This window comes from Mesoplodon mirus (assembly GCF_964341445.2).
Source record: "Mesoplodon mirus genome assembly, chromosome: 1".
Lineage (NCBI taxonomy): Eukaryota > Metazoa > Chordata > Mammalia > Artiodactyla > Ziphiidae > Mesoplodon > Mesoplodon mirus.
Genome location: NC_138976.1, coordinates 7,873,656 through 7,885,828, shown reverse-complemented (window position 1 = coordinate 7,885,828; position 12,173 = coordinate 7,873,656). Strand labels below are relative to the sequence as shown.

The window sequence follows — 12,173 nt, the reverse complement described above, 5'->3', positions numbered from 1 at the left end:
TTATTATTATTTTTTTTAATTTATTTTATTTATTTTTGTTGGGTCTTTGCTGCTGCACGCGGGCTTTCTCTAGTTGCGGCGAGCGGGGACTACTCTTCGTTGTGGTGCACGGGCTTCTCATTGCAGTGGCTTCTCTTGTTGCGGAGCACGGGCTCTAGGCGCACGGGCTTCAGTAGTTGTGGCGTGCAGGCTCAGTAGTTGTGGCTCGTGGGCTCTAGAGCACAGATTCAGTAGTTGTGGCACACAGGCTTAGTTGCTCTGAGGCATGTGGGATCTTTCCGGACCAGGGCTTGAACTCATGTGCCCTGCGTTGGCAGGCGGATTCTTAACTACTGCGCCACCACGGAAGCCCCCAAAGTGTACACTTTAAATGGGTGAATTGTGTGGTCTGTGAATTACATCTTAATAAAGCTGTTACCAAAACGAAAACATGGTAGTTCAAATAAAGAGAGAAAAATGGAGAAAACAGAACAAGGAAGGTGAGTAGGGAGTACTGGATAGAGATGAGAAGGTGGGGGCTGCTACTTTGGGCAGGTGGTTAGGGAAAGCCCTTTGGCAGTGACGTCTGAGCAAGGTCTGGAGTGAAGTGAGGATGTGGGCTGAGCAAAGACTGGGGGAAGAGCTGTCCTGATGCATGCACAGCAAGTGCAAAGGCCCTGAGGTAGAAACAAGCTTGGCAAGTGGAGAAGCAGCATGGGGGCCAGCGGCTGAATGGGACGGGGGAGGGGAGCAGAGGGGACGAGGCTGTCGAGGGAACAGGGGTAGGTCATGCCGGACCATGGCGAGAACTTTGAATCTTCCTCTGACAGTGCCTCTGTCTTGCCATTATGGATTCCGGTTTTAGGCAGAGGCTGAAAGCAGCCCTGAGGAGGTGAATGGAAGGGTGAAAAGAGCAGAATACTTCCCAAGCAGCCAAAGGCCCAAGCCTGAAAGCAGGGAAAGCTAGGGGGCAGCCAGGGCTCCCGTGTGGACCCTCAGATCTCCGCCTGCCCCCTCCACTTGCTCGAGCCAGCCAGGAGTTGGAAGCAGCTGCTGGAGCCTGAGGAGGAAGCTCACAGTGCTGGGCGTGTTGAAACACCCAGAGGAATTAGGATTAGTGTCTGGGAACAAAAGCCGATATCGAATCGTGGGCGCTCTCCCTTCCCCTTTGTGAGTCTGCCATGGGAACACCCGGCCAGGAAGCCTGCTTGACCGTGGTTCCTGCAGGCCTGGCCAGAGAAAGCCACGCGGAGCCCTCCCAGGCTCAGGTAACAGGCTGTTTCCTCTCCCCCTGTGGGAAGGTGGGCAGGGGCAGGGCTCACGGGATCAGCCCTGGGCCTCCCTCATGTTTCCACAGGGCTCTAAACACACACTCTTAAATGCCACCACTCCCATGGGAAGAAGCTCAGAGCCTCGCCCTGGCCCACCCAGGAGGTCACAGCAAGGATAAAAACAAACACCCCAGCAGTGGCCATTCCCTGTGGGCCTACTGTGTGCTGCCTGGAACTCTTGAACGCTGCAAGTTGGGTGTTATCGTGGCCCACTTTACAGATGTGGAAAATGAGGCTCAGAAAGGCTGAGAAACTCACCCACAGCTACAGAGTGGTGAGGAGCAGAGCCCGGCCTTGACTCCAGGCCCATCTGTGTCCAGAGCCAGAGATGGCACAGCCAGGTCTCAGCCCTGCAGCCGCTTCCAGAGCCTTCTGAAGACAGGGAGCTGGGCACCCTCAGTCAGGTGGTATGGGGTCTCAGGCACAGGGCAGGGATAATGGGGGGAGATGAAAGATGAGCACAGGCTCAGGGGTGGGGGTGAGGGGGCATTCATTAAAAAAAAAAAAGACAGGAATTAAGATGCCAAGCAGGGGACCATGAGCCCCAGGTGGGAGCTTGCCAGGCCAGGTTTGAGGGAATCTCAGGGGCTTGATTCATTCAAAAATCTCTTATTAAGCAGGTGCCAGGTACTGCTGAAGGCCCTAGGGACATAAACAGTGAACAAAACAGAAATTCCTGCCTTCAAGGGGCTTATAGTCTGGCAGCAGGAAGGAGACAGACAAAATAAGGCAAAAACACACAGATGGTGGTAAGTGCTATGGAGGAAAAAGGAACAGGGAAGGAGGCAGGCAGTGCCTGGGTTGGGGGCGCCTGAGGGAAAGACGGCCAGGGAAGGTGTTAATGGGAAGGTGACGTCTGAGCAAAGAGCCGAAGGGGGTGAGAGTGACCCACACAGATGCCTGGGGGAAGAGCAGTCCAGGCACGAGGAACAGTCAGTGCAAAGGCCCTGAGGTGGGAATATGCCTGACATGTTTAAGAAGGCACGAGGAGGGGCTTAGGAGGGGCTTCCCTGGTGGGGCAGTGGTTAAGAATCCGCCTGCCAATGCAGGGAATATGGGTTCGAGTCCTGGTCCGGGAAGATCCCACATGCCGCCGGGCAACTAAGCCCGTGCACCACGGCTACTGAGCCTGCGCTCTAGAGCTCGCGAGCCACAACTACTGAGCCTGCGCGCCACAACCACCGAAGTCTGCGCGCCTAGAGCCCATGCTCCGCAACAAAGAGTAGCCCCCGCTCGCTGCAACTAGAGAAAGCCCGCGAAAAGAAGGCATGAGGAGGCTAGAGGCCAAAAAGCCACCCCAGGAACAGCAAAGGCCCACTGCAGCGCTGCCAAGAGCCCTGAAGGGTGACTGGGATCCTGAAAGCTGAGCACCGCTTGACACCAGCCATGACCTCGATGGACTGTGGCCCTGGGGGCAGGGACAGGGCCTGTGTGGGAAACGTGGATCTCTGCATACATTCCCCAACTCCCCAGGTGCAGTGAGCCAGAAAGAGGAAGAGCGTGAAAAAATTACAACAAATGAGCATCTATGACGAAAAACCATAAAGAAGATGCTCATTAAGAACACACGGGGGCTTCCCTGGTGGTGCAGTGGTTGAGAGTCCACCTGCCGATGCAGGGGACACGGGTTTGTGCCCCGGCCCGGGAAGATCCCACATGCCGCGGAGCGGCTGGGCCTGTGAGCCATGGCCGCTGAACCTGCGCGTCCGGAGCCTGTGCTCCACAACGGAAGAGGCCACAGCAGTGAGAGGCCCGCGTACTACAAAAAAAAAAAAAAAAAAGAACACACAAGACTGTGCATCCGCCCCCACCCCAACCCCCGCTTGCCCTGCTAACGTGGCTCAGGACATGCTGAGAACTGAAATGTAAAGATGATGGCACCAAGCCCAAAGAGGACACCGTCCAGAGCCCTGGACTCCGGGCTCCCAAGCCGAGCGGCTTGTTCCACCTGCAAAGGGGCAGGAGGAGACAATGGCTGAAGGAAGGAGGGAGCTCGGAGCGGGTCTGGCTAAGGTGGGGTGAGGAACCGCAGGGCCACTGTCTTCGTGTCTGTCCAAGAATTGTTTCTGTAATTGAACTTGAAATTGAAAAATGAGAATAGGGTGTGAGGTTAGAAGAGCTGGTCAAAAGCAAAGGGATTTGAATGCCCATCTGCCTGATTCAAGGCCTGGGCCCACACTCACCCTCCCGGCAGGACCGGGCACCCCTTGGCAAGAGATGAAGATGGCCTCCCTAGCCTGGGGTTTCAGGGCTTGAGTCCCCAGCTCCATGCTGCCAGGGATAGGTAATTACAGAGACTGGGTTTTCAGGGGAGTTTCGTTTTTAGCTTTAAGATACACAATTAGATGTCCAAATCCCAGAGAGGCAGGGCGAGCCCTCTCCACCCACCGCAGCCCGCTGGCAGAATTCGGCTCTTTCTGGGTTGTCCTGAAATAGAGCGGAGCATCCTGCCAGGCTGGTGTCTCCCTCGGAGCTCCCCTGGCCCCAGATCCCGACCAGGGCCTCTGTGATGCATCCACAAAGCCTCACTGTGGACACCGGCTCGGTGCCAGGCCCACGTGGGTGTGGGGACACAACGGGAGCAGACCTCCTCAGGAGCCCCCGGCTGAGTGGGGAGACAGACTCACACAAAAAGCAACTGACAACTGCCACCAGCCTCCAAGGAAGTGGAAGGGGCTGCGAGGAAGCGGAACAGACTGGGGGCCTGACTTGGTCGGGGCAGTGACGCCATAGCTGGGACCTCTAGGCTGCGGTTGGCTGGGCGAAGACGCGGGGAGATGGCCCGGGTGGTGGGAAGAGTCCAGGAAGACCCAGAAGGAAGGAGGTGGCTCTCAGGAAGAGGTGAGAGAAGGCCGGGGGGAGGGGGGTAATCAGGCAGGTGAGGGTAGGGCTGCAAGAGTGACCCGGAGGCCCACCACTGGGAGCCTGGACTTCATCTGTGAAAGGGTGACGCTGCCTACCGCGTGGGGCTGTCGCATGACCCTGCGGTGCCGTGTTCAGCTCCTTTCTCCACTGCTCACCCAGAGGGGCGATGCAAGGAATTCTACCGGCACGATGGGTGTGTAGTAGCCACATCTTTCTAGCACCTGCCCTACCATATGTCAGTGACCCAGAAAGGCAGCTGGCCACCGTCAGGGCCCCACACAGATGGCACCTATCTGCCACCACTGCCTCCCCAGAGCTCAAGACAGAGCTGCACAGAGCGGGACCCTCGCTCTAGAACACTCGCTCCTGCCTCCCAGGTTCATCTTTAATTAATCAACAGTAAAACCCAGTCCTGTTCATTGAGCTTGTTCTACAGGACATGTGTTTTATATACATGAGCAACGACCACAATCCTAGCAGGTATGTGCCAGTATCATTCCCATTTTACAGATGAAGAAACTGAGGTCCAGAGAAGGGCAGAACAAGCCCAAGCAAGGTTGGACTGAACAATAGGGTTGGATGCTGACCCAAGGCCACACCTTCACCTCTTCCCCATGTTGGCTCCCTTCAGAAGCAGGAAGGTGAGTGGACACCTGGGAGGAGGGAATGCTTCTTCCCAGGGCCCCAACAACTCGAGACGCCTCAAAGGCTGTGAAGGGCAGCAGACTGGGTTGAAGTGAGCCACCATCCTCGGCCTCTCAGATGGGGAAGTTTGGGACTCCCAGCAAAAGGCCACCCCAGAGTCCAGGTGCCATGGTTCCCCGAGGGTGGCTCACTGCCATTTCCCTAGCACCTGGCCCAGACCAGCCTCACTGCCCAGGAAATGCAGCAAGATCTCAGAGCTTTAGCACCCCCCAGTCTCCATCACGCAGGTGATGAGGGGTCAATTCCATGGGAGCCACCTCCTGGCCACAGGCTGCCCACGGCCCGCAGGGTCCTCACAGACAGGGATCATCTGGGGCCCCTCCCCGGAGTCGGAGTGAAGGCACAGCCAGCAGTGGTCTCAGAGCAGGAAGCTGAGAGAAGGGAAGCCGGGGTACCAGTGGGGAGCTGTGGAAGGGCTCCAGCCTGCCCTACCCTCAGTCCCTCACCTCCTCCCCAGCAGCCTGGCTGCAAGTACTCGTCTGCACATCTGTCTGGTCGCCACCGTATACCCGGCACAGAGCTTGCCTGGCAGGGGGCAGCTCAATTGTGGCCACTATCTACGGACGGGGTTGGCGAGGCCTGGGAGGACAGAGCTGCTCAGACTCGGGTCAACACTGAAAACTCCTTGGCTTGTCACAAATGAAGATTCCCAGGCCCTGCCAGAACTAGACTCTGTTATGGCAGGGTTTCTCAACCTCGGCACTACTGACATTTTAAGCCATTCTGGTTCTTTTGGGGGGGTGTCCTGTGCGTTACAGGATGTTTGGCAACATCCTGCCACAACTCCAGCTGTGACAACCAAAAGTGTCTCCAGATATTGTCAACTGTCCGGGGGCAAAGTCACCCCTGGTTGAGAACCACTGCTACAGGCCTTGGACTGGACTTTTGTTTTGTTTTGTTTTGTTTTGCGGTACGTGGGCCTCTCACTGTCGTGGCCTCTCCCGTTGCGGAGCACAGGCTCCGGAAGCGCAGGCTCAGCGGCCATGGCTCACAGGCCCAGCCGCTCCGCGGCATGTGGGATCCTCCGGGACCGGGGCACGAACCCGTGTCCCCTGCATTGGCAGGCGGACTCTCAACCACTGCGCCACCAGGGAAGCCCTGGACTGGACTTTTTAAACAAGCTCCCAGGTGATTCTGAGGCAGGAGCTGGGCACCTGGCTAAGCGAGGGCATATCTATGAGAACTGAGTGGGACCCCAGGGACTCCCAGCCCCACTGCCCTCCTGTGTTCCTGAAAGGGCTGGTCCCCGGATTCCTCCCCCTCTGCCCCCATGATGAGAGATAACCAGAGCAACGCTCCATCGCATGAATCCCTCCCCGCTGGGCCGGCAGTCACAACAGCCAGCCTGCACCTCCTCAGCCACACCCACTCCGTGATCTCCCCAACCTTGGCCGGGTCCCTGGAACAGCGAGCAGTCACAGTGATGCAGTCACAGTGATGCAATCAAGGCTCCCGGCTGATGAAACCCAGCCCAGGCTGGGAAAGGCGAGAGTCTAATAAGGAAACAATTTAAATTGACAACATCTGCCTGTGCTTCCCTGAAGAGAAGAAAGTACAGCCGCCTGGGGAGGGGCCCACCCCGGGGACCAGGCAAGGCATCTGTCCAGGGGCTGCAGGGCGGTAGAGCCTCCATTCCAGTGACGTGGCCAACGTGGCCGCCCAGCAGCATCTGGCTCCTGCCAGGAATTCAAGGCTGCACGCAGGGGAAGCAGCTTGTTGCAGTTCTGACACAGCCAGCCCCTCCTCCCGTGACATGAGGCAGCAAGAAGTTCCTAGAAGTCAAGCCACTCAGGCCTGGTGGAGAGGCATCAGTGAGGAGTGAGGACTCTGGAGTCAGAGGCACCTGGGTTCCACTCCTGCTCTGACCAGCCCGGTAACCTGGAACTGCATCAAATAACCCAAAGTGGGTAGACGCTGGCTTCCCCATTTTACAGACACAGGCACGCTGCCTCCCTGGCTCTGCCTTCGCAGAGGTGCCTGGACCCAGAGGCAGGCTCTGCAGGCAGCTCGAGCTTCCCTATCACCCAGGCGAATGTGTGGGCATGCTATTCTCCACTGATGCACAGCCCAAGAGGAAAGCAGGCCATTGAAAGGAATCCGAAGTAAACTGCTGGCTTTGACCAAGTGCAGGTCCAAACCCAGGCACCTGGGCGAAGGTGCCCCCATCACCAAATGTGGCCCAGACTGGCTCCTGTTTCCCGGGTACCCTTCTGTGTGCCAGGTGCTGCTCAAGCATGTACCCTCTGCAGACACGATCAGCACCCACTTCACAGATGAGCAAATGGACACTCAGGGAGTCCGCAGATCACTCAAGAGGTGAGGGGTGAACTGCACCTCCAAGCCCTACCTCAGGAGCCCACCCCCCACCCCAGCCCTGCAGGACCGCTGGGAAGATGCTCTTAAGATAGAAAAGCTGTTCTCAGGGGACAACAGCAGCCGTCAGTGTCCCTGCGCTTTGTGGGCTGATCCTTCACGAGTCTCAATACCAGGGAAGAGGCGGCCTTGAGACCAGTCTTGTCCTAAAGGAGGGGTGGTCATGAGGTCAAAGCGTACCGTCAGTGGGGCATGGCACTGGGCCAAACTCGTCAAGACCTGCTGGTGTTGGGCACGAAGCCTGGTCAATCCAGGGTCGAAGGGAGAGTGGGGAAATGTTCCTATGAAAGTCCATAATGTCAGCTTCCTGCCTCCTGAGCATTTCCCACTTATCGGGCACTGAACTAAGAGCTCTCCCTGCCTGACCTCCTGGAGTCCACACCCCAAGCCTGGGAGGTAGCTACCATCATCCCCATGTCGCAGGCAGGGAAACTGAGATTCAGAGCACAGAAGCCACCGACCCCAGGTCTGGCTGGGAGAGGGCCGTGATCTGATCTGAACCCGTAGCTGTCTGACCTCAGAATCTTAAACTGGGCCCAGGCCCTAGAAATTCAAAGCAAGCAAATTCAAAGCCGCAGCTGGGCTATAGTAGCAACGTTCCCTCCTCCGTTCCAGAACCCACGACTGTAAAACACGGAGCTGTGGGGTTGGCTGTGCACAGGGAATTTCCCTTCCTGAGCCCCTGAGATCCCCAGCGGGACCACTCACTCACAAGACAAGGGTACAGGAGGCAGATAGGCTGGAGACCAAGGCCAGGATCTGCCACTCACTGGACACGACCTCTCTGGGCCTCAGTCACTGCCCTGCCCTGTCTCACGGGTTTGCTAAAAGGCCTAATGAGAGAACAGGGCCTGGCACATACCCAGAGGACACTCACACTGAAAGGGGGACATGGCCGCTACCATCGAAAGTAACTCTGAGACAGATGGTCCAGCAGGAAGCCAGGGCCCTGATGGAGGCCCCACTTCCCCACCCCAGGACCATGGATCAGGACATTTCCCCAGACCTTGAACCTGGCTGGGACGTCCTGGGAGGTGGACGGGCAGGTAGCCCAGGCGTGCTCAGGCCGCTCCTGGCTGACTCACGCTTGGGTGGTGTTTGAATCACCCAAGGAAGGGAAGAAACGGGAGGGAGGTATCCCCATCCCCGGAGCCCAGTTCCTTGAATAGCTGGACCCAAGTGAGTCACAGGGATGTCCCTGACCTCTGAGCCCCTACCCAACCCCATAGCCTTTTCTGATAGCACCCTCCCCACAACGACTGCAGACAAATTACTTCCTCTTCTGGACATGGGTCTTATTCATGGTGAAAATGGAAGGAGGCGGCCATGTCCCAGAGCGCAGGAGTCCTGGAGGCAGGGCCTTTGTTTCACTCACTGCTGCTTCCCATGTCCTAAGGGTGGCACCTGGTACATGGGAGGTGCTCAGTAAGCCTCTGATGACTAAATTAGTGACATTCATGGCGCTGCTGCTCCCAATAAGGGCCACCCTAGACCTTCTTGCACTGATATTTCCACCTCCAGGAAAGGGGCCTCCAGCTGTGGTCAGGTCACGTTCTCCAGCACTCTGTAGTCACTGAGGGGTCAGAGGTCATCACCATCTCTGGATCTGCCCCCAGCTGTTCCCACTGCTCCACACCGCATTCCCCACAGCCCCTTGGGACTTCTGAGGTGACCGAGGAATAATCAGGGGCCACTCAGCCAGAGTCACGTCTCCTCACAAAACCAGCACAGACTAAGACCTGCTTTGCTGGTCATCTTCAGCAGCTCTCTGAGATTCCAACCACAAGACAAAGGGCTCGGGGTCAGGTGGGACCAGGAGGCCCTGACTCACCAATCTCCACCTCCTCCCCAGACAGCTGATTCTCCTGCAGACTCATGGACTGACCCTGGGCTAATCGCTGCCCCTGCCATTCACTTAGTCCACACACATTAACTGAGCACTTACTACGAGCCAGGCCTGAGTGGGACACTGGGAAACAAACCTGGGCCTTGGTCTTGTCTGCATCCAAAAGGGGCATGGCCATTCTCACCCAGGTCCATGTTGATTCCTCGTTGGCCGACAGAAAACCCTTAGGAGGTGCTGGAGCCCTGGGTCAGGCCTTCTCCCGCATTCAGGGAGAGGACCCAGTCAAAGGTCCATCCCCAAAGACAGCGGTCAGGGCCAGAGCAGGCAGGAGTGGCTGATGCCTCCCCTCCCACACCGTGCTCAGCACTTCTTGGAGAGCTGATGTGTCTAATGGTCTCCCCTGGTTCATGGGCCCAAGGTCAGGGGCCATGGCTGTCTCGGCCAATGCTGGACCCAGTGCCCAGTGCAGGGCCAGGGCAGCAGCCTGGCTCGAATCACAAATGTTTGCTGAATGGGTGAAACACAGGAAGAGAGAAGAGAAACAATTAAGGGGAGAGCAGGAGGAAGGTGAACCTTTCCTTCCTGCTCCCACCACTGGATCCTCTCCAATGACTGCCCTGCATTAATACCAACCACTGCCAGCCTTTCCTGAGCACTTACTCTGTGCCGGGGGCTATGCTGGGTACCTAACGGGGGCGTGGGGGCAGGGGGGTGGTAACCCACTTAATCCAAGCACCAAGAAGGAGCTTATCACCCCATTTCACAGAAGAGGAAAGCGAGGCTCAGAGAGATCCGGTGGTCTGGCAGCCTTGGGAGCCCGCCCTCCTTCTGAACCGCCAAGCCCCACACCCAGCAGCCCCTGCCAGGGTTTGCAAGAGGCAGAAGGAAAATCCCCAGCCAGAGAAGCCTGCTGGCAACTGCTGAGTTAAGGCTCATAAGTGATGCTTATTGGGTAGGGATGGTTCAGGCTGCCCTGCCAGAAAGACCCTGGAAAGACCTGAGGACCTCCTCCAGGGTCTCAGGTGCCCAGCACGACCAAAGGTGTGGGTGTCTCAAGGCCTTTCTCACACAGACACGTGCACACGTCAGTGCACGGCTGGCTGGCTCTCAGAGCAGTCCTGTGTAACCAGCCTTCTAGAAGCGGGACTTCACAGGTCCCAGAAATCCCCTCCAGACATGACCGCCACCCCAGTAAAGACAACATCATCCTGACTCGTATCAGGATGGGGTTTTTTAATCAGAATGCTTTTGAACTTTATATAAACGGCACCGCACAGCATGCTCTTGTGTCTGGCTTCCTTCCCTCGAGGTTGTTTGCGACACTGTCCTTGTCGTGAGTAGCAACGGCTGCTGCGTAGCAGGCTCGAGTTTTGTTTTTAATCATTCCATGATGACAGAGGTGGGAAACGGCTCCGCTCAGCTGACAGCCACCTCCCCTCCTACAATGTGGAGTCCCAAGTGGTCAACCCCATGGCTGCCCTTGGGGGTTCTAAAATACAGCTCTGACTCTGATTCACACCCTTCTGTGGATCCCTGGCCAGAGAAGTCCAAGCCCCTCCCCGTGGCCTCCCCCACTCCGAGCCCCCAGGCCACTAGCTCTTCCCTGCTCAGCACTCCTGCCCTTGCCTCCCTCTGCCCTGTGCTGCTCTTCTCTCCCCTCTCCCCCAACCTATTCACCTACTACTGTCCCTGGGACGGAGCCCAGCATCCATTCCTGGGTGGGGCACTTCAGGGCAGGGCACTGTGGGGCGGGGCTGGAACCCCGGGAAGCTGCATGGGGGCCCCACACACAGAAGGTGCTCAGGAACTTGTCCCTGAGGGACTGGGGGTCGGGGAGCCGCAGGTGTGCTGCCTCTGTGTATCTGCAGAGAGTCCAGCACTCGCTCAGAGGAAGTGGTGGGAAGTAAGGGCGCCTTGCGTGCAAAAAGGGCGCAGACTTCTGCCTTCCCCAGCGCCCTCCCCAGCACATAGTCTGGTTTCGGGTGCCGGGCCCTGTGCAAACAGGTCGCCCTGATCTAGGGAGTCCTCCTGCCCCCACGTGGGCACCCGCACCCCATTTGATGGAGGAGCAAGCCCAGGCTGAGAGGACAAGGCTGTTGGCCATGGTCACAGAGCCAGTGAGTAGCTGCCGAGGTGCCTCCCGGGGCAGGCACCAGCCCCTGCCTGCTCCCCATCCCCCTAGGAGCATCCCCACTCCACACACAGGGTCCACCCGACACAACCCATCGGTGCGGCCAGCTGCCTCTCAATCGCAGCCTCTGAGCCCAAGGCAGTGCCCAGCTGCATGGTATGCAGGCGAGGGCTGCTCCTGACACGCGCTGATACCTCCCGCACGGGGGTAGGGAGGGGCTGGGCCCCAGCAGCTGGCGGTGACTGGCACTTGGTCCGGCACCAGCAGCGGCCACACTGGTTCGGGGCCAAGGGAGAAAAGTTCCAGCCCTGCGCCAGCGCCAACCCTCGGCAGGAGGCCCCAGGAGTAAGATGCAACAGAGGTCACTCCTGCCCACGGTCTGGGGCAGGAGCTAAGATGCATGGTCCACAGGGGTGTACAAGGCCAAAAGAGGCCAGGGAAGGCCTCCCAGAGGAGGTGGCTCTCGGGCTGAGCAGGAGTTCAGCCAGGTGAAGAAGCGGGGGAAGGGAGCTTGAGGACAAGGCAACTGCAGAAGCAAACAACTAGAAAAGTAAGGTGTGGTAAAAGTCAGAGAGCACCAGGGGCCTGCCACCCACCGAGGGCCCCTGGCTTCCTCCCCTGCTCCCCCGGCCGCCAGCAGAGTCTGCCCTCTGCCTCACGTGGGGGGCAGTCTTCTGCCTGCCAGAGTGGGTCCCAGAACTGGCTGTGCAGAGGGCCCCTTCCTGCAGGCAGAAGCCCCCTACACCCTAGTCCCGCCCCACCCCAGGAGCACTCCAGCTCTCACTGGCTGGCTCGGAGCCAAGCACCCCAAGACAGGGCAGGTTCAAGCCAACAGAGGCAAGAAAGTGCACAGGCCCCACTGGGGACCCTGAGCTCCAGCATGAGGCTCAGCTCCTTAGACACTAGGTGTGTTCCTCACCTGCTTCCCACCCCTCCAGAAGTA

At 58.1% G+C, this 12,173-nt stretch overlaps 1 protein-coding gene across 2 annotated transcripts in view; it reads right to left on the bottom strand.

Annotated features, from left to right (window-relative positions):
* The window catches only part of EEIG1 (estrogen-induced osteoclastogenesis regulator 1), a 36,598-nt gene that overhangs the window by 16,922 nt on the left and 7,503 nt on the right, over positions 1 to 12,173 (bottom strand). Inside the window, exon 2 of one of the 2 annotated variants that reach the window (XM_082624328.1) lies at positions 6,459 to 6,623. The exons of the other annotated variant lie outside the window; for it this stretch is intronic. Coding sequence (XP_082480454.1) covers positions 6,459 to 6,623 — 165 coding nt within the window. The remainder of the gene's footprint in view (positions 1 to 6,458; positions 6,624 to 12,173) is intronic. 2 annotated transcript variants of the gene reach the window in all.